The 22,427-nt window shown below is 47.1% G+C and overlaps 1 protein-coding gene across 1 annotated transcript in view; it reads left to right on the forward strand.

The window, feature by feature from the left end:
- The window catches only part of TNN (tenascin N), a 58,390-nt gene that overhangs the window by 35,728 nt on the left and 235 nt on the right, over positions 1–22,427 (forward strand). The window contains exons 10-17 of the mRNA XM_059903651.1: positions 692–955; positions 2,181–2,444; positions 4,823–4,953; positions 6,395–6,527; positions 6,984–7,135; positions 12,263–12,359; positions 13,258–13,425; positions 20,255–20,418. Coding sequence (XP_059759634.1) covers positions 692–955; positions 2,181–2,444; positions 4,823–4,953; positions 6,395–6,527; positions 6,984–7,135; positions 12,263–12,359; positions 13,258–13,425; positions 20,255–20,418 — 1,373 coding nt within the window. The remainder of the gene's footprint in view (positions 1–691; positions 956–2,180; positions 2,445–4,822; positions 4,954–6,394; positions 6,528–6,983; positions 7,136–12,262; positions 12,360–13,257; positions 13,426–20,254; positions 20,419–22,427) is intronic.

Below are 22,427 nucleotides of genomic sequence, written 5' to 3' on the forward strand. Positions count from 1 at the left end.
GCAGTTGTAGTGGTGTGCTGTAGAAAATGCCAAACTTCATTGAGCTGAGGAGTGAATGGGAGGTGAGGAGTGAAACTGAGATATGCAGACGGTTCTCCTGAGAAGTCTGTCAGTTATGGGGAGCAGGGGGATGAGAGATCTAGAGCTTGTTTGTCTGGGAATAATGGTAGAGGAGGAGAGACTGATGATGCAGGTAAGAGAGGGTAGATGAAAGGGAACAAAGTTCTTGAGAAGGTGGGAGGGCTGAAAATTCAGAGGGAACAGGTCTAGGTTTTAACACAAGAAAACAGTTGGATCTCGGAGTCTTTTCATTTCGCTGGGTCTCCCTTCTCCTCCCCTTTTATACAAGAGAAGAAGCTTGAAAGATGTAACTTCTCAGCTCTCAAATTCTGTGAAACAAAATAGCTAGATACCATGGAGATAACAAAAGAGGTTGTTTCAATCGCCATTTGGGTGGCTTATCTTGTTGCTCAGGAGATTTTTATTTTCGTGGGAACTAGAAGGACAGAAAGTTTCCATGTTGATACATGTGGAGAAGATCTAATTCCTTCCAGTTTTAGTATCCAGTGGCTTGTTTCCCTGGAAAATGTTTTCAATGGAATTGTATTGTTAATAAAGATAACGTGAATGATGATGGGGTGGTGGGATGTCCCCGCTTGGCTCTAAAATTCAGCCTTTTCTTTTTAAAAAGAAATTGACAGCCCCCAAAACCTGGTGACCGACCAGGTGACGGAGAACACGGCCACTGTCTCCTGGGATCCTGTGCAGGCCGTGATCGACAAGTACCTGGTGCGCTACACCTCTGCTGACGGAGACTCCGGGGAGTTTCCGGTGGGGAAGGAGCAGAGCAGCACCGTCCTGACGGGCCTGAGGCCAGGCGTGGAGTACACGGTCCACGTGTGGGCCCAGAAGGGGGACCGGGAGAGCAGGAAGGCCGACACCACGGCCCTGACAGGTAATGGAACATCTTTCTTCGGGAATGTAAGCCCTGTCCTGTTAAGCCTATGGCTGGTCATGTTTTGCTTTCCTGAACTCACACTGGCAGAGTTGATGATTTATTGAAGAGCATGATGGCGTTCCTTCATAACAGACTACAGGCCATCTCTTATTTCCCTTTAACTGGTTTCTTTACAAGTCAGGTCCACCCGGCAGTCTCCAAGCTACACGCCTGCCATGACTTCATGGTATGTCCAGCCACTGTTCCTCTGAGTGTGTGAATCTTTTGTTCAGTATTGAGGGTCTCCTGTTGAGTTTGTGATTGGAAACAGGAAATGAAATGAAATGTCATTCATGTTAATCATAATACGTTCAAAATTCAACTTCAAAAAAGTAGACTTTATATCCACCAGAGTGAGTAGTTGTATGTGGTTTATTTACTGTAAATGAATCATACGATAATTCTAGTTTGGAGGATAAGGGTAATTTCTATGTTATGCTCCTTTTTTTTTAATCGAAGTGTAGTTGATTTACAATATTGTGTTATTTTCATGTATAATTTCTAGGTTATATTCTCATTTTATTGTGAAAGACATGTATGATTATATTTCTGTACCATGATTTAGCCAGCAAACCAGCATTGCAAGTGAATCTATATATGCTAAAGGATATTAAAACTCGATTTCAATTTTGCTGAGTCATTTAACAGCATATATTGAGCATTTTCCATGGGCCCTTTTCCTTACTAGGCAGTGGGAACCCCGAGGGAGTAGAATACAGCCCTCTTCCTCTGGGAGCTTACATTTGCATCTGGCTGGTAGAATCTTCTTGTATGAAATGGGAGGTCTTCGTTGACATGATGCTAGAAACAAAATTATCAATATTAGCTGCTTGTGAGCAGAGACCATGTCTTCTTGAACTGGACCCTGCACACTGCCTGGGCCCATGCCTTACATATAGTGGGCATTTTGACATATGCTTATTAAACGAAAAAAGAAATTTGTTTTGCTAAACTCTTGGTAGAGGTAATAGTAGAGATGCTTAGATTTTGGTCCAGTGTACTTTCTCCTTGAGGAGTCAAAGTCTTTCTGGGGAGAGAAGACATATGTCCATGATGCAGTTAGAGCATGCAAGATGGAAAAACCACAAAACCTGAAAGGATGTCACCCCAAGAAAAATGGCTGTGAGCTTCTGCACTCTGTGGCCTATAAATAGTGCATATTGATCAGCATTTTTCCTTTCAGACATTGACAGCCCCAAAAACCTGGTGACCGACCAGGTGACAGAGAACACGGCCTCCGTCTCCTGGGACCCGGTGCAGGCCGTGATTGACAGGTACCTGGTGCGCTACACCTCTGCTGACGGAGACTCCAGGGAGGTTCCAGTGGGGAAGGAGGAGAGCAGCACCGTCCTGATGGGCCTGAGGCCGGGCGTGGAGTACACGGTCCACGTGTGGGCCCAGAAGGGGGACCGGGAGAGCAGGAAGGCCGACACCACGGCCCCGACAGGTACTGTCAGGGACAATGGGGACATCAAACTCTTCACACCTATCAGGAAACAGTCTTCCTCCACATCGGCTGGGGAGGGGAGCCGGGAACACAGTGTTTCACCTGTGGGCATTCTTCAAAGTGCTTCCCTTTTCACCTTTTTAAGGTAATATATGTTGACAGGACAGTTCAGATTAAGATGAAAGAGTGTAGAAGAAGTGGTGTGAAAGTAAGACTGTGTGATTCTTCAAGATGGCTGTGCCAAAGGTAGCCTCCCTTCCTACCCCCCTCACCCAGCCCAGCTCCCAGGCTCTCTGCCCTGGCTGTGAGAACCTGGCCGGGCCTCAGTTTAGGGAGGAGGGAGGCAAGGAGCCTCTTCTGCTTCCATCTCCAGACTGGGGGCAGTGGTGGAGCATCTTCTTCCCCTTACTACAGTTGGTGACCAAAGGGGCCTGGACTGCTTGTCTTTTCTCTGCGTGATGAGGCCCCGGGTGTCGCCGAGCATCACGGCGATCGGGCCTCAGAGGGACCTGACGGGATCGCTGAGCCCACCCTGACGTCCGTGGGCCTCTTTAGACAGTCTGGGCAAGGCCTGGGCTGTCCCCTGTGTGGCCGAGTACGCCATGCGTGGCCGCTGGCATTAGAGGTGCCTTGATTCCTTTATTATTTTTGTTAGTTGCAATGAACAGAAGTTTTTAATCAAAGAAGTAATACATGCTTATAGTAAAATTTCTCAAACTAAACAAAGGTATGTAGAAAGAAAAACTCTTTTCCACAACCCAGTGCTGCTCTCCCGAGGCAACCAGCACCTTCCTCCTTCCTTCTCCCCTACCCTTCCCTCCCTTCCTCCTTCCCCTCTCTCTCTGTCTTCCTGTCTCTTCTTCTTTCCTTTATTCCTTCCTTCCACTCTTCCTTCTTTATCTTCTCTTTGCTTCACTTTCCCCATTTTTAAAGACAAAAATACTTCCTCTTTCTACTTAGTAGAAATGTGGAAATAACTAAGACGACATCTGAAGTTCATGACCCAGGGATGGGTGGGCAGTCAAAGAGGTGGCAGAAGCCAACTTGAGATATTTAAATAGTTAAGGTTTTGCTTTGATTTTGAAAGCAGGAAATTCAGTTTTTCCGTGTGATGGATGGAAGAAAATCCATACCAGATATTATGTTTTAGAAAGTCACACTAAGCTGATGTTACAGAAACTCAAAATTTGTCAAAACATCCTAATTCAAAGCAACAACTGCCTGATTTCTATTAAAATACTGCAATTCAGTTCTCAGCTGAAATGCTACTGGGTAGAAAATAGCTTGGAGACATCTTTTTTGGACACTTCTAAATTAAAATCACCTCCTATGATAATGATTTTTCAAAATGGAAATTTCCATTCATATCTTGTTTGGTTAAAAAAATGAGTCGTCTGACCAATTATTGTGGTGTTGACTAGAATTTTTGCTGAGATTTAGTTTTCCTGGTCTACAGTGCACGCACGCACCCACACTTTCCCTCTGGTGTTTGAGTGGGAAAGTGCACAGGAACCAGAAGAAATCTCTGCTTTTCCTACATCTCTACTACCCTTTCTTCCTTTCTCTCCTCCTTTATACAGGTACCTCCCCTGCTTCCCCATTCTGTACAGGGTATGCATCTTAGACTGCATACTTAGTTATATAAGACATAGAACTTTATATTTCTTTTTTCTTTTTTTTTTTTTTGGCTATGTCACCATGGGGCTTGTGGGATCTTAGTTCCCCGACCAGGGATCAAACCTGGGACCCCTGCTATGGAAGCGTGGAGTTTGGACTGCCAGGGAATTCCCCAAACTTTATATTTCTATACCAACTTAATTTCCATCATAAGCTCCCATTCTGCTTGTTAGTTGGAAATCTCAGGAAATTTAGGATCACGCTCCTTCCCCAGGGCTGTCTGTAAGGTCTTGGGTGGTTTTCCAAGGCCAGGGAGTCTCATCCAGTATTTCGGTCATCCTTCTGGGTAGCTGTTTGCTGAGTGCCTCTGGTTTTTGTGTGCAGGGACCTTCCAGATCTGCCTTCCCTCATCCTTCCTTGCCACTTTGGGAGCCCTGCCATCTCAGGGAATCTCTCTGCTGATCGAGATTGCTCATACCCACTGCTCTCTGGAGATCTGCTGGGGAAGTGGGAGCCGAGGTTCACTCCCTCTGGGACTCACCCAACTCTCTGTTCCTTAATCCTCTTGTCCTCGATGGGTTTATACTTTTAGAAACACGGATCCTAAAGGCCTTGTGGCAAGGAAGAATGGAACCTGCTACCTGCTTGATGGGAGGAAGAAAAATGGGAGGATATATAGGGAGAAAACATAAGCCAACACCTCAAAAATTACCTTTTCTCATTACCTTAGTAATAATAACTACTTGGTGTTTTATATACAGACATTGACCCTCCCCAAAACCTTCATCCGTCTGCTGTAACACAGTCTGGTGGGGTATTGACCTGGACACCCCCCTCTGCTCAGATCGATGGCTATATTCTGACCTACCGATTCCCAGATGGCACTGTCGAGGTACTGGATGTTCCTTGTCTTTTCTCTTCTGCCCCTGCCCAGCCTCCCTATGAAGCAACTCTTGGGCCAACCAGCTGGATAGTTGGTCCCATGGCAACCTGCTGATGAATGCGTTGATCCTTATTGATCACCATCTATGTGCAAGGGACAATGCTAAACTTGGTCATTTGTGAACAATTTATGTGTGGTCTCATTTTTTTTTTAATAAATTTATTTATTTATTTATTTATTTATTTATTTATTTATTTATTTATTTATTTATTTTTTGCTGCGTTGGGTCTTCATTGCTGCGCGCGGGCTTTCTCTAGTTGTGGTGAGTGGGGGCTACTCTTTGTTGCGATGCACGGGCTTCTCATTGCAGTGTCTTCTCTTGTGGAGCACGGGCTCTGGGTGTGTGGTCTTCAGTAGTTGTGGCTTGCGGGCTCTAGAGCGCAGGCTCAGTAGTTGTGATGCATGCGCTTAGTCGCTCCGCGGCATGTGGGATCTTCGTGAACCAGGGCTCGAACCCGCATTGGCAGGTGGATTCTGAACCACTGCGCCACCAGGGAAGTCCCGTGTGGTCTCATTTTATAGGGCTAAGCTTTGTGCCTGCTCCTTCCTAGCTGACCATCATATATCTGCTGGCCACACAATCTGCTCCATGTTATTTTGTTTAATGTCTGTCTTCCCCAATAAATGTTAGCACCCTGAGGACAGGGAATTTTTGTCTGTTTTGACTATCCTTGTATCTAAAGTGCTTGGAACTTAGCACATGGTTGGTGTTCAATGAATATTTATTGAATGAATTGATTAACCCTTATTTCAAGAATTTTACCTCCCGTCTGGAATCTGAAGGCCAGCGCATTTTCATAACTTGTCCAAGTGGAAAGTTATTATTCTCTCTCCTTCACAAGGAAAAAAGAAGGGAGGAAGGAGAAAAGCAAGGGCCCTTTGATTTATTCATTATCTCAGTTAATGCTTCTGACAGTCCTGCCAGGAAAGTTCACCCTATGTTTATGGAGGGAGTAAAGCAGTTTCAGAGGAAAGGTTATTGAAAAACCAACCATCTCCCTGCCTCACAGATAACCATAGCCCGCTTCACCTTCCCCATTAACTTCTCAGCCTGGTGTTGCCAGCCTGTTGCTTCCAGTGGTGGCTGAGGTTGGTGCCCCAGCATGTATTTGGGGGGCAGAGGTCGCCAGGACACCTAGCGGGTGCTCCCCCAGTGGCAGTGCCGGGTGCTGGTTCCCAGCTAGAGCTCCCAGAAGTGCTGAATCTCCATGGCACAGCCCTTCAGAGAAGCAGCTGGAACCTACTTGGATTCTGGGTTGCCAATGAGCCCTCAAAGAGACAAAAACTCTACCCTCCCAGGGAGCTTCTGTCATTAGCACCAGGCAATGCTGTTGACACCTAGGGTGCTGGGGGTGATAAATGAATGTCTACTGTCTCCTTTGTTTGGTAGGAGGTGCAGCTTGGAAGAGGGGACCAGAGGTTTGAGTTGCAAGGCCTTGAGCAGGGTGTCACCCTCCCTGTCTCCTTGGTTGCCTTTAAGGGTGATCGCCGGAGCAGGAGTGTATCCACCACCCTTTCCACAGGTAACGTGAGCTCGTGCACTCTGAATAAGAATGCAGTGGAGGACAAGCATTGGAGAGGCCAGAAGAGGTGTCCAAGGAAGAGCAAGTGGCTACAGGATTCTGGATTTCTCTAGACAGGGGGAAATGGAAGTGGGTCATGAGTTCAGAAGAAATCCATCCCATGGTAGAGAGACGAAGGAGGGGAGTGAAATAGAGTGTTATTTGGTGAGAGGGGAGTTGGATCGGAGGAGGAGGAAATGATGTGAACTTGACCTTATTTCTAATACATTTGGAGGGTTTGATGAGAGCAGAATGAGTGAGAAAAAAAAAAATGTGAGTGAAGAGTTGGAAGAAGCAAAGTAGTAGGAGGTTCCAAAATAATTTCTAAACATAATAATGTTAAAATAGGGGACAAGCCCCACTCCCCTCCTCCCTTTCCCTTCTCCTAACGACACTGTCCCTCTGCTTGGCTCCCAGTTGGTGCCCGTTTTCCACACCCTTCGGACTGCAGTCAAGTTCAGCAGAATAGCAACGTCGCCAGTGGTCTCTACACCATCTACCTGCGTGGAGATGCCAGTCGGCCCCTGCAGGTGTACTGTGACATGGACACGGATGGAGGCGGCTGGATCGTGAGTCACACAGAGCCCTGGGCAGTGTCTCGTTTCTCGGGCCAGGAAGCTCTATTTCTTCTTCATACATGGGAGGGAGGAGCTTTGGTGGCTTGCCGCTGTTTTTAAAGAGATCCCACCCCACTGGAAGAATAGAGCCCGAAGTACTTCACTCCTGGGATAGAGCAGGCTTCGTAAACTAAGGCTGATGATTGGGAAGGCTTGTGGGTTTATCACTGTCTACTAATGCCCTTTACACATGTGTTACCTACATTTTACTCTGTGCAAAGCACTCTCGTAAACATGACCCTCACACATAAGCTACAGAGTAAGTGAGAGAGATTATTGTTCATATTTTATAGATAGGTAAATTGAAGCCCAAAAGGAGAAGTGCCTTGGCTAAGTCACATGAGTTAATAACAAAGTTGGGACCAGATTTTAGGACTCCAGCCTCCTGGGTCATTGGTCTTCCCAATGGGTCATCTCAGGCCATCCAAGATGGAAACACATATCCTCTTTGCAGGCTCAGTCCTCTGAATTGGAGCCGTTGTCCAAGTTCTGTATCCTGGCTCCACAGTACAGAAGCAAGGCCTTTGGAACTTTGATACGAAAGGCTAAAACCTGAGAGAAGGAAACTTGGCAATGTTCTGACTGTCCCTCTTCCGTGTGGAGGTTTTACTCTCTGTGGGCCATTAAACCACATGGTACCTTCTTTGATTGCATCTGCCTGATCCAATTATATGATGGCTGCTTTTGAGAGTTTCAATCTGATCTTTCCATCTCCCCCGCCCCCTTCTTCCTGTACCCGAACAGAGAGAGGCTCTCACTGCTCCAAACCAGCCTGCAGTCTTACCCACTGTGCTTCCACCACTCACTGTGGGGAGGAGAAAGCATGATCTCACAGAGCTCCAACTATGTTCATTTACACATTTGCTCAGGGGCCTGCAAAACCAAAGACACTTGAGCAGCCACGGATAAAATGATACCATCTAATAAGCAGCAAAGAAGAAAACTTATTATCCACACAGCTGCATCTGATGGCTGAAAGACAGTAATGGGATTGGATGGGGGAAATTCCTGATTGATTTATAAAAATAATGGAACAGAATGTAACATGGGAGGCCTTCCACCTGACCAGACTCACAAAGCTGTACCTGCTGCTTCTCATCAGCACCATTGTAATTCTAAGCATTCTGTCCCTTCAGGCTTGAAGCCAGTTCCCTGCCTTTGTGCCCATAGATGCCCATTGGCAGGATGTTTGTACTGTCCAGTGTGACCTTTTTGAAAGCCAGCCTCACACAGGGCAGGACATGTGTGTCTAGGGCAACCTTTTGAAAGAGACCTGCTAGTCTGTCTGCCTGGGAGTACCCATGATTTTTCCACAAATATTTATTGAGTGCTTACTATGTGTCAAGTACTGTTTTACATACTCAAGAACCAGCAGTGAACCAAACAGACAAAAATCCCTGACCTCTAGGATCTTGCCTTCTACATCTTGCCCATGCAAGTGACCTTTACCGGAACACAGACGTCAGTTCCAGAAATAACAAAATCACTCTGGGTTCTAACCAATGCCAGTCCCCCACCCCCTCCCAAGTCTTGTTTTCTCACCCAGACTCCTGAAGATAATACATGAACTGAAATTCTATCAGGTTCTCCTCAAAGCTACCGCACTCCAGAAAATATATGGAGTCCTGAAAACTTCTCTACCAAATCTTTTACTGACGGTTTCCATGTTTTGGGGGGTTCAGGAGTCTGCTGTCATTGAAAGATGATCATCATATGAATACATTGCTCTTATAAATTGAGCTTCTCAAATCCCTTTAAGGAGATTCTTCTCCATCCCAGGCAGCAGAAACCCAGTTTGATTAACAGGCCAGGACTCTGCCGTGAGGTAACTGAGGCTATGGGTGGGAGGCTGGAATGAAGACCATCAGGGAACACTTAAGCGTCTCAAATATTTCCATCTTTGTTTTCCATCTTGCAAGTCCTAAGGACTACATGAGAGGCTCTTTCCACAGGCATTTAAATGAGAGTTTCAGTTTTTCCTCTTGGTTTAGTCATTCAGGACTGTGAGTAAGTTCTAGAGTGCAGTGAAGCTCTGTTGTGTAGAACCAGACAGAAAGAGATTTTTTTTCTCCTTTGAGACTTACTTGCTAAGGGGCTTTTGTTACCCCAGATAGTTCATTGCAAGGTATTTTCACCTCATAGAAGGGAATAGACTAGATTCTGATTGAGTCAGTTAAGGCTGACTGATCAAGATGTACAAATGATCCCCTGGGTCAGTTCATTTGGAATCTGATATCATAAAATGCAAGCTAACATTTATTGAGATATAATAATCACTTATTATATCTGTATGTGCCAGACTCTGGCCTCTATACTTTATGATTTATCATGATTGATGACCTTGCTGAAGCCTTGATTTAAGAGAATGGCAAATGGGCTATTAACATCTTGATCTAATAGTTTAGAGAAGTGAGGCTTGTCAAGGTTAACTAACTTGCCCAAGGACACCGCTAGTAAGTATAGAGCTGGGTCTAAATAGTGACGCCAAGAGCATCAGAACCATTTTTTTGGAGTTTGCCTAGCCAAGCTGAAGCATTAGTAAAACAAAGAAAAAAACAAGTAAAAAAATGCTTGGGCACTATGTTCATTGATTAGAGATAGAGACCAAATGCCTTTGTAAAGCCTATGTCCTAGGAGGACAGGATCAGATTTGAGCCTGACCTTATAGCGTAACTAATTATATCAGTGGGAACGGAATTTGATGCAAGGTGTGTGGAACCAAACATTGGTGCCCACATCTGCCCTAGGATTCCACTGTCGGTGATACAGGAGTAGTCCCAGGTGCCGTGCTAGGAAATTAACAGTTAGCCTCAGAATCTTACGACATGCTTTTTGAACAACAGGGTCTGTAGAGCTGGTTTTCTCAGACTTTCTCATGGAAAGATGAGGAGGCAGTGTTTTATCTCTGCATCAGCCACTGAACAGTTAGCTGTGTGACTCTGGCTGTTTGCTTTTCTGAACTTTCACATCTGTAAAATGGCATTGTATATTCTTGCCCTGGACTCAGCCCTTAACAAATGCTCAACAAGTGATTGTTACACGAGTGAATAAATGAAAAAAGAAAGGAAGCCAGAAAAGGAAGGGGACGTCTCTAAAAGACGGACACGTGAAAAGATGGGAAAGGGAACAGCAGTGTTAGTGCAGTGGGTCATTGTTCGCCATGACCATCCCTAAGTTCTGCTCAGAGGCTCCGTATCCTTTTCACGCGTCCTGTCTCATGAGTCCTCCCAGCACCTCTGAGGTAGACACCTCCTTCCCGCTTCTAACCTGTTGGGCAACAAGCTGACTGAGGCTCAGGAATAGAAATGATGGACTCGCCAACCCCCTGCCAGGACTCCCACCCATCGCCGCCTTCGTTCAGTGCCTCCTGGGCCAGCAGACAGGGATTGGTGCTTCAGGAGCTGGCAGTGAGCTCCCACTCGGAACTCTGGGCATTGTTGTGGGCAAGCTGCTCTCTCCTCCCTCCCCGTCTCTTCCCAGAGAAAAGTGTCAAGAATGCTCAAGTATCAGGAGGTTTACCTCATCAGATTCAAGATAAAGTGCTTGACTTCAAGGCACGTGGTGTGAAGCATGGTGGAGAGGAGGGGGATTGGATTTTGTGCTGGGCGTCTGCTTTTGAATGAACAGGAAGGAAAGTAGGCAGAGAGGAAGATGCCACTCCAGCCTTGGGGAGTTCCAGACTCATTTGTGACGTCAGCTAGGATGGTGTCTAGCGTGGCTCTCAAGGCCAGGAGGACTTAGCATACATAGGTGTGTTTAGCTTTTAGGTACTTTTTAGGTTTACTTCATAGAAAAGAATCCAATGTACCCTGACTGGAACTGCCTCCCTTCCTCAGATCGAGGAAGTTTTGGAAAGAAAGCAGCCTGTACTCTCATGAAACAGTCCCTCCTCCGTTTCCACGTCGTCCCTTCTCACTCACTCTTCAGCCCGGTCTGGTTTGCCTTCCGCTCTTGTCGCTCACTAGCACAGCCTTTGCTCAAGTCACTGGCGATTCCGTGTCACCAGATTCTGTGGACAGTTTGGACCTCATGCTCCCTGACTTCTCACCAGCATTTGACACTATTGGGCACACCTTTCTCCAGCGGCCTTTCTGATTCCACATTTTCCCAGTGGTCCTTCACATCACTAGTGGCTCCTCTTTCTCCTTAATGCACTTATCCTGCTGTGTGTGGCTTTTATATCTGCAAGGCTTCATTCTAGGCCACTTTCTCTTTTCAGTTCCTGTTTTCTTCCCGGGTGGTCTCATCCTTCCAGTGGCTTCATCTTCCTCTCTATGTCCTGGTGGCTTTCCATGTTCGTTAGGATGGAATGGGCTGTGCTGCAGTAGCAAACCAACCCCAAATTTCAATTATTTAACCCATAAAAGGTTTTTTCTCACACGTGCAAAGTCACTTCTAAGCGGTGACTCAGGAATTCAGGCTGATTACAGCCTGTGGCCCTGCCCTGTCATCATGTGGCCTTCACCGTGGCACTGTGGCCCAGGGCAATGGAAGAGAGAGTGTGGAGACCCCCAGCCCATAAGCTGTGCTCCCGCTTACAGGCCTGTGGCTGGAACAAGTCATATGGTTCCAGCGTAACTGCAAGAAAGGCTGAAAAAGAAAGTCTCCCTGTGTTCCGGGGGTGAGGAGAGTGAAAGGGAGCTTGCTGAGCACCTAGCACCGTCTCAGATACACAGTCACCTCCTAAGTCCAGCCTGGCTCTCTCCTGAGAACTCCAGCCCTTATATTCAGTGGTTCCTATGGCATCTTCGTTCACCAGGATACCTCAGAAGTCACTCACACTTACCAGGTCCCCAGATGAGCTCTGCTGCACTCACGGAAGCTGTCCTCTGTCACCGCCCCTTTCCCAGCGATTGGCTGAGTGAATTGCCCTCAGCGCTGCGAGACCAAACCACGAGAGGCGGTCTCGACATCCTCCTGTCTCTCAGCTCCACTTTTAGCCGATCACCACATCTGTCAGTTTTACCTTCTGTCCCCTCTGCCCATCCTCAGGGCAGCCCCCGTCCATGGTGCTGCCCTCTGTCACTCAGCCGCGTCTGTTCAGGTGTGTCAGAGGGAAACGTCCATCTCCCTCTTCAGGTCTTCCAGAGGCGGAACACTGGGCAGCTGGATTTCTTCAAGCGCTGGCGGACCTACGTGGAAGGCTTCGGGGACCCCATGAGGGAGTTCTGGCTTGGTATGACCTTTGAGCATCCATAAAGGCTGAGGTGCAAAGGGGAGAGTCCCCCCTGAAAAGCTGGTCAGGCAGCTTGAGGAAGCTCACCACGTTCAGGCAGAGCTCCAAGCGACAGGGACTCTCTGAGGAACCTGCCGACCAGGGCGTTGGTGTGGCCGTGTCGCTGGGAAGGTTCTCGTGTGCTGTGGGCGTGTGAGAGGGTGGGACTGTCACAGGTGGGTGGGCTTTGTGCTGCATCTAAGGCCCGCACGATCTGCCTGCAGCCTGAACTTTTCAGAAACCACACGAGGAGAAAAATAGTTGATTGATCGGTACTCTGGGCTCTCACTGGGAGGTCCTACGAATCCCTGAAATTCTAGTAATGCCAGTCGTTATGGCATTGTTTTTTCCCTTTTACGTCTGCTCTATTCTGGAGCAGATGTTCGTAGAGAATGAAATAGCCAAAAGCATCAACTGGGAAATGAAGAATTAAAAAATCATAATCTGGATACTCAGCGTCTGATAGAGTAGATGATGTTTGTGGTTTGCTTGGTACAAAAATCCCTTCGGTGACCTTAGAGTCAGTAGGTGATCTCCTCTCCCACTTGGTGAGATAAGTGGATGATAGATAGAACAGCTTCTGCTTGAGAGAGAAGGAGTCAGTGGGGGCAGATTCATCCCACGATTAACCGCTCCGCTCCCTCCCAGAGGATGTGGCTTCCACACTCAGAAGCATGACTGTGCCAAAGACATAATAGGATGAGAAAGTGAGCCCCCAGAAGAGGTGGTGTAGGGAAGGCCCCCATTAGCAGAGGAAGTAAAGGCTAAGGCAGCTTTGCGGGCTGAAAGTCTCCCATGCCACTGGTCGGTGCTCACACACCGGTTGATTGGTTACCGGAATTCCATTCCTGATTCTTAGGACTCGACAAGCTACACAACCTCACCACAGGCACGCCCACCCGCTATGAGGTGAGAGTGGACTTACAGACTGCCAGCGAGTCTGCCTATGCCATATATGACTCCTTCCAAGTAGCCTCCAGCAAGGAGCGGTACAGGCTGACGGTTGGGAAATACAGAGGCACAGCAGGTAAGACAAAACGTGTCCTTCCTGCTGGGGTCTCCTGCTCTGTGTGTCTGAGGGTTGGTCAGCCACCTGCCATGGGTCTCGGGGGGATAGACTATTGTTCTGTGAATTGTCCTTACTGACAAGTGAGGCCCTGCTCCCTGCAGGGGATTAAACAGAATCGTTGAAGCAGTCTTTGACTATCATAAAATTGGAACTTCTGTACATTACACACTGATCCCCCACCAGTAAAATCCCTCCTCTTGTACTCCCCCAATTCGGGCTGTTGTACATTAGCTGATGCACCCACATTCTGAGAGATTTCGTGGTGTCTGCCCACCACTCATTCGGCTTCAGCCGTGTGACCGCCATTCTTGCATAGCAGTATGTGTGCATGTATTATTTAAATATTTTGTGGCACTTTGCCATAAGTAAAGACAGAAGAATGAAAGTGCTGATTCAAACAATAAGAAGTATAGGTCTCATTAACGCCACACAACTGTGACAACACAGAAATGAGCAGTTCAGCTGAAAGTAGGGGAATGTTAGCTGCTCACTGGATTTAAGCCAGTTGATGGTGTGTTCAGTTGTGAAGGAAAAGAACAAAATTAAGCAGCGTGACAGAAATACTGGAATTATATCCCTGAGTATTTTCTTTAAGAGGCAAGGCGTGGTTATTGTTTTACTAGTATACTTTAAACCTGTATTTATGGTCTTTAAACCCTAACAAGTAAGTCTGGTGTTTGACTTAGCATGTTTTTGACTTTGGTGGAACTATGTAGGAATGTGTTACGAGCCAAATCGACTGACTGTGTAACACATGGTCTCTCCCCTTAGACGCACACGTAAATAGATAAATAATAATATAAGGCAACTTCTGCAAAGAGTCAAATAAGTGGTAAGGAGAATAGAGAGCTACAGGAGTGTGGAGAGGTGGGTACCTTGAGGACCGAAGGGATTGCCAGAAGCTCCCTGCGGGACAGTGGGCTGGAGCTGGGTCTGAAAGGCTAGAACTTTCAGATAGGAGGAAAGGGGGCGGGGGGGCTCTCCAGGCCTGGGGGAGTCCAGGAGTGAACAAAGGCTGAGCAGACACAAGGAAATTGGGGTGTACCCTTGAAGCCTGCAGACATTCTCAAAGGTGTCTACTTGAGAACCCCCTGATGGCAGAGGGCTGTGAACAGACACCCCTGAGTGTCCGGGGCCATGACTGGAAGTGGCCAACTACTGATGCAAAATTTCTTTCAGGTCTTGTAATTTAATTTTTAAAAAAAATCACATGAATTTTGCACTTGCTCTTGTTTCCCAGTGCTTAGTGTGGAGCCTGGCACAGAGTAGGTGAGTTTGAAAGATGATCCTGCTAGTACAACCTTTCTAGATAATCTTATGGGTGTTTTATATTGTAAAGAATAGAATCTGAGGCCCAAAATAGCTTTCAGAGGGTCAGTGAAGAGGTGAGTTTGGTGACATGGTAACATGGGAGGAGACAAAGCAGGAGGGGTAGGAACCTACCAGAGTATGAGGAGTTTGGGCGACAGACATGGGGTACATTTCAAGGGTCCCGAGTAGGGGTTGGGGGTGGGAGAAAGTGTGCAAAGAATTGATTCAGGGAAAAACAGTCTTTGGGAGAAAAGCCACTGCAGCTAGAAGAGTCTGCACTGCTTTGGGTGCTGTCCCTTCTTTCCTTGCAGGTCCTGGTCTCCATAGGCTGGAAAAAGGCTGGCAACCGTTTTACATTGTACAAAGTATAATATAAAACACGAAAGTCAGGCATAGAAAAAAGCCAGTTAAAATGCAATTGGGGGGCTTCCCTGGTGGCGCAGTGGTTGAGAGTCTGCCTGCTAATGCAGGGGACACGGGTTCGAGCCCTGGTCTGGGAAGATCCCACATGCCTCGGAGCAACTAGGCCCGTGAGCCACAACTACTGAGCCTGCGCGTCTGGAGCCTGTGCCCCGCAACGGGAGGGGCCGCGATAGTGAGAGGCCCGCGCACCGCGATGAAGAGCGGCCCCCGCACCGCAGTGAAGAGTGGCCCCCGCTTGCTGCAACTCGAGAAAGCCCTCGCACGAAACCAAGACCCAACACAGCCAAAAATAAAATAAATAAATAAATAAAGTAGCTATTAATTTAAAAAAAAATGCAATTGGGAAATACAGATGGACATTCAGATGATTATAAGCATATTAATCGAATGAGGGGGATTTAATTTAAAGGTGCCCTCTTGTAGGACTAAGCACGCTGCCTCCCCTCCCCCTCCCCCAAGCTGTAGCTAAGATCAGGTCGCATTGGCTCTCCCAGCCAGTAGGTGGAAGGGGTGTGAATGTTACAATCTCCCTTAGACTTGTCAGTGAAATAAAGTAATCAATAGTTGATCTAAGAAAGAAATGGAAAATTTTATTCAAGCCAACCTGAGGATTTTAAGCAGGGAGGCAGTCTTTCAGAAAGCTCTGAGGACTGTTCTACCTGTTAGAGGTCAAAGCACAGTTATATAAGTTTTTGAGACAAAGGGTTATATGTCAAATGGTGTATTGTTGACAGTTTAGACAATCCAGATCTACATGTACAAAGTAGTGGGTCATGGGTCATGATGGCCCCTTGATGAGATTAAGAGGGAGTGTCACCTCCTAAGGAAGTCTGGTTAACCCAGATGCATGGTACACACTAAAGGGGAGGGAAGAGGCCCAAACGGGCAAAGAAAAATTTTATTTAAAAAATTTTTTGTCTTGCCATAAAATATGAACTTTATTTCATCAGACCCCTCGGGCCTCCTCCTGCTCACATGGCAAATATCTGGTCATCCCTTTTCTTCCCAATACCATTCAGTCTTGACCATCGTGATCAGTCAGCCTTCCTTTCTCAGGCTGAAGAATCCCAGTCTTCAGAGACTCCATTCATGGAACCTTCTGCAGACAAGATATGGGGTTGGGCTGTTTCCCTTTGGCACCTGTGCCCACATCTCTCCCTGAAACCCACCGCCCTCACGGGACTTATGCTGGGGACCTCACTCAGGACTGCCCTCCCAGGCTACCCAATCCCCTTCCCTCTATTATTCGAATGTACCTTTTCTGAGGCCTGTCTTAATCCAGTAAATGAACTGATGCTAATGAGAAAATGAGTGGAAAGGAGTCAACGTATTTGTGAATTACTGTGATTCTCCTCCCAGGGGACTCTATTTGCATTTTAACCGTGATTAGGGTATAATTCCCATTCTAAGGTTGTTCAGGCCAACAGTGCTGGTCAGTGGAGGATGTGTTTTTTAATAGGAAGCCTTGAGAGACTTTGAACTCATGCAGCATTTAGACAACAGTCTAGTCTTCCCCTGTGTACTATCATTCTTATTTTTACATTCGGAATTACAGCGGCGGGGTTAGTGGAGTTTTAGCTTTCCTTATATGTGCTGATTGGTCCCTGAGGAGGATTTGGAAAGTTAGGAAGCTTCTGGGTACTCATGTCCTAGATGATGAGGTACTTTTTAGAGGGCATGGCATTCAAATAGAAAGTGAACATTCTGATATCTCCAGGCATGTGCCAGCTCTCCCCAGCTTTTAACCCTGTTATAGCTCTTTTTGGAACTAGAGGTGTACCGCTCTGGTGGGAAGGTGAGGTTTCAGACTCTTCCCCTACTCAGACTGTCCAGATGGGCCCTCAACTTTTGCTTCCACTGAAGTCAAATCAGAAAGCCCATAATTCCTCCCCAAAGGAAACTCCAGCAAGGTAAGGCCATGTCAATTGACTTTCTGATTCTGAACCTTGGAGTGAGACAGGTAGGACAGTCTATGAACTCTACCTTCAAGAGGCTGCTATTCATCCATTTGGAGATTATAATGAAAACATAAATAGCTAGACATTCGGGGTGGTGCAGAAGGCCTTCTGTGGGCTAACCAGTCATTTGCAGCTGATTTCAAGTCCCACTTGCTGGAGACTCAGAGCTGCTCAAGCAGGGATGGCCCACCCCCTGGGGGCACTTAGAAATATGCTGGTAGACTGAGGAACTCTACCAGCATTCAGTGGGCTGGGGCCAGGGATGCCAAATACCCACAGTGAAGGATTGTTCCACCCCAAATGGCAGTGCCTTCCTAGCTTTGAAGTGGATTTTTAAGTACTGGCACTTAGAAAGAAAACATTGTTGAACACATGGACAAAAGAGAAAGCTAGCGACGGTACAAATCACTCTTTCATTGGCCAATTCCTGGTCCCAGGGTAGAAGATGTTTAAGATCCAGACATGTGGTCCTGTGTCTGTGTGTGACTTAAAGGGGAAATGATGTTAACAGCTTTTTCTGGTCTGAGATGGCTCAGCTGCCTGGGTCATCTTTCCTAGTACTAGAGAAGAAGAGTTGGCCCCAGAGTGATACTTTGATGAGATGGGTGCTGACCAGCTCAGCAGCCCCATCCTGGGCTTGGGTTCAGACCTCTTATGGGCCTGCCACCAACTCCTCCCACCCACCACCCGAGAAGAATGAGCTCCCACCCAAAGCCATTAGCCTAGAAGTGGGGCACGTATCTCTCATCAGTGTTTTCTCCTAAAACTCCAGCAGTGGGGAGGGAGTCTAGGAGTCTAACCATCTTTGGCTTTTCTACTTTATCTTTCTTGAGGAGATAAGCTTAATAAATCAGAATACTGTCTTGGCCAGGGCCTGATGACCAAAGAAAAATTAGTTTTTGATTTATGAGAACACTCACTATCTATACTCGGAACATAAGTGTGGCTTCAGTTTCTAGAAGGTAGAAAACCCATCTGCGGGGGAAAAAACTCTCACACTCAGGCCACAACCTGCTTCACCTTTCTTTATCCCAATGCCCAAGGTTAGATAACCACAAAGAGACCTTTAAGACATAGCCTGTGCACAGATTCTTAGAAAACAGCTCTGGGAACTTTATGTGCAGGTCAGGTAATTGTTGCTAAGGGAACCATTGTGTGGTATTTGGAGCTGTAGGGAACTGTCTGCAGGGAATCTGAGGAGAGGGGGAAATGTCTATGAATAGATGTGACAATTTGCCCTTCTTTGATTGGAGAGAATGAATGCGGGCAGAGGTTTTGCTGTGTCTTAGGTGAGGCATGAAGGAGTCACTGTTTGATCTCCCAGATCAGAGGGTCAAACTGGGACCTTCCCTTTACACAATGTGTTGTCAACTGTGTATCTGTCCCCAGCCACCTGCAACTAAGTTCTTGAGAGCAAGGACCACTGTTTGTATTCCCAGAGCCTAGCATGGTGCTGGGCCATAGCAGGCATACCTGATGTTTTCTGAATGAATGAATGAGGTTTCAGGACAAAAGTTCTCGAGCTTTAGCTGGCATCAGAAGGGCTTGCTGTCATCTGAAGGACTTGTTAAAGCACAGACTGCAGGGTATGACCGTGGAGTTTCTGGTTTTGTAGGTCTGGGGTGGACCTGGGACCGTGCATTTCTAACAAGTTCCAGGTGCTGCAGCTGCTGGCGGTCCAGGGTCCCCTTTGAGAACCATTGCTGTAGATGGTCAGAGACAGCTTGTCCTTGTTAGGCATAATCAAAGCCTGCTGTTGAAATAAGGAAGCTTCCTGTGAATCGGTGTCTCAGAAGGAACTCTGGGCTTGGAATCTCAGGTCGGAGATTTGAGTCCTGGCTCTGCTGCTTCTGGACTGTGGGACCCTGACAAATTCCTAGAGTCTAACCTCTGTGAGTTTGTTTCCTTATGGGATTAAGAGCTGCCTGACCCACCCCTCAGGCTTATTGTGGGCATCAAATGAGAATGTATATGTGAAGGTGATGGGTAACTCAGAGATCAGATTAAATGGAAGTATTGTTATTGTAGGAACAGAACTTGATTAAGCTTGGGATTGATATGAGCCCTTATTGCCTTTTATGAGCTGAATTAAAAAGTAAACTTATAAAAGGATGACAAATGTGATGGGGGAAATAGTAGAATACAAGTAAAATAATTAAGGCAGATTTCTAGATAGGATTAACGAAGTGTTTAATTGTACCTATGTGCCCAGAAGGGCTCTAGAAGTTCAGGTGTGTGTGTTAAGAGGGCGTGTGGGAGGATTAATAAGGAGAATCTTCCTCAGGAGTGGGGTTGAGCTGGGCTTTGAGGAATGGTGAGGATTTGGAGTGATGAAGGGCAGAGAGAAACAGGTGAGCAGAGGCATGGAAGATGGATGCGTCCACTTCACACGTGGAGGGCGCCTGTGGGGATAGCGGGCTATGAGATTGTGCAGAGGGTACAGCCAAGTTACAGGCCTGAAAAGCCAGGAGGAGTAATTCACTCCATGTGGGAGGAAGTAGGCCTGAGATGATGAAAATGGATGCTTAAGCTTCGGAAGAGCTAGGAAGGCTGTTGTATTAACACAGGCCTGGAGAGAGATGAGAACAGCCCAGGGTGGCAGCCGTGGGTGCAGGGGTGTAAGGGAGTGGTCTGCAGAAGGAAGGGCTCGATAATGGGGTACACAGGATTGTCAGATGTGGCTCGGGGGTACCCAGTCTGGGTGACTGGGAGGAGGCTCAAGCAGAGACAGCAGCACAGAAAGGGGGTTAGTTGTGTGAGGGTGGTCAGGTACCATGGGGAGTGTCGAGGAGTTTGGTTTTGGGTGTTTGGATATTTTACTGTGAGGCCTCTAAGTGAAAATGCTTTTAAAGCTATTGGAGAAACAGGCCTGAAGTTTGGGTGACAAGCCAGGAAAGAGAATCTGTTCATCCGTATCGTGTTCTCACCTTGGCGATTTTGAGAAAAGAGTGGCTCCTTGTGGCCTAACGGACTGGATCCCTGGCGTTTTCATGCCTGGAGGTTTTCCTGCCCCCAGGCCTCTTTCAGGTCAGAGTTTGATCACGCCCTCAGGGGTGAAACTTGGGCTCTCCCCTCTCATCTCTTCTCTCCTGCAGGGGACGCTCTTAGTTACCACAATGGATGGAAGTTTACAACCTTTGACAGAGACAATGATATCGCCCTCAGCAACTGTGCCCTGACGCATCATGGCGGCTGGTGGTACAAGAACTGCCACTTGGCCAACCCTAATGGCAGATACGGGGAGACCAAGCATAGTGAGGTAGGTGACAGGTGAACATCTTTTTTGTCCCAGGCTTTTCCCACATTGTGTTCCTAGAGTGACACCCTCCAGACTGGTTTGGCTGACCCTCTCCTTCTGATGCCAGCAGTCAGGGCAGTAAGGCTTCTTCTCCAGGCTCCATGGCCTGGAGGTCAAGGCCCTCCCTGCCCATCTGCTGCAGCCCCTCCCCACTCTACATTCCCACCAATGCTGCACCCTTACTCAGTGCAGGGAGGTACTCAGGCTGCCCACTGCTTAATAGAGATGATATGGGTCCCACACCATCTCACTTTACGAGTTCACACATGGCCACTGTCTTGGTCAGCTCAAGCTGCTGTAACAAAATAATATAGCCGGCATGGCTTAGACAACAGACATTTATTTCTCATGGTTCTGGAGGCTGGGAAGTCCAAGATCAAGTTCCCAGCAGATTCAGTTCCTGATGAGAGCTCTTTCTGGCTTGTGGATGGCCACCTTTTCACAGCGTCCTCACATAGTGGAGAGAGAGAGAGAGAGAGAGAGAGAGAGCTCTGGTCCTTCTCTTCTTATAAGGGCACTGATCCCACCGTGGTTGAACTACCCTCATGACGTCATCTAACCCTAATTACCTCCCAAAGGCGCCATCTCCAAATACCATCATGTTGTGGGTCAGGGCTTCAACATATGCAATTTGGCGGGGGAGGGACACAAACATTTTATCCATAACAGACACTTCAGAATTCTTTCTAGTCGTTCATCCAGTTAAACCAGAGCTATTTTTCTCAGTCCTTTGATCACGGGGAAAACAAAGTTTTCTGTCTTATGTCAGACCCACCCTTGGATCCACTTCATCCAGAGACACCCAAAGTCTGCCCAGAACGTTGTGCTAAATCGGTTTCTCCACTTCAGGAGTGTGCACACAAGGCCAAGAGTTGGCGAGGCCTCCTCACCCCTCCCTTGCTCTGCAACTTTCCAGTCAGTGATTTCTTGCATCCTCTTGCCCCGTGAACATGGCCTAGATTCCTCCCCAGCTTCCAGGCATCTCCTGCCTGCTCCCTCACAGCTTCTTAAAAATTGCATCTTTGTTCCTACTCATCATTAATCCATCCCCTCCATGAACTCTCCCCTTGCTGGGTTTCTCATTTCCCATCCTGGATCTTGATCCTAGCCTTCAGGAAGCCACCTCTCCCCAGAACTCAATACGAGTACATCTAAAGTCCAGGTACATTTTGATTGCTTTGGTCCTAACCAGGCAGCAGGGACTCCCAGTCCTTATGTAATTTTTCAAAGGGAAGAAGAAATTTGTCCCCAGGGGAGCCATGGAGGGTGTGCCCATGAATCACGGTGGCAGCATGTGGGCTGACTCAGGGAAGCCTGTGATCAGAGATCAGATATTTGAAATGAGCAGCCAGCATGCCCTAAACCATCCCCATATTTGCTAATAAAAGACATTCATCTGGTTAATGTGCTTTTCACAGTCTGCAAGGCATTTAGCTTCTTGTTTATTATTTACCTCACAAATTAAAATACATAAAATTGGTCACTTGGGCTCTTTATTGGCCAGCTTGCAAGGTTATTAAGTGAATTAAATATTATTGTGCTCACCAGTCAAAAGTCGTAAAATGAAATTTAGTTTTCAGCAGGCTATTTATTATCCCAGAGCTAATATCTAAACAGTCTAAATTGAAAATGATTTTCCACAATTGGCCAATTAATATGTTTACTGTTGCCTTTAATTTTTTGTAAAGGAAAAGAGTGAAGCAAAGATAATTTGATCATTGCTGGCCAGGTTGACCCCATGTTACCTTTGTTGCTCCTCTGGCCTCGCCCGCCTCCTGGGCTCACACCCCCCATCCTCCAACCGCAGGGGGCTTCCAAATTGTCAGCCTGTCTAACCTCAGCTGCCCAGCAGAGGGAGCACGCTTCTAGATTCCTGTCTCACTTCCTTTATATATACCCCAATCTCTCCCCTAAGCAGAGACAGAGTAGTTTCCCTGGCAAAGAAACATTCTTTGGTACCATAATCCACC

Source organism: Balaenoptera ricei, chromosome 1, assembly GCF_028023285.1.
Source record: "Balaenoptera ricei isolate mBalRic1 chromosome 1, mBalRic1.hap2, whole genome shotgun sequence".
NCBI lineage: Eukaryota > Metazoa > Chordata > Mammalia > Artiodactyla > Balaenopteridae > Balaenoptera > Balaenoptera ricei.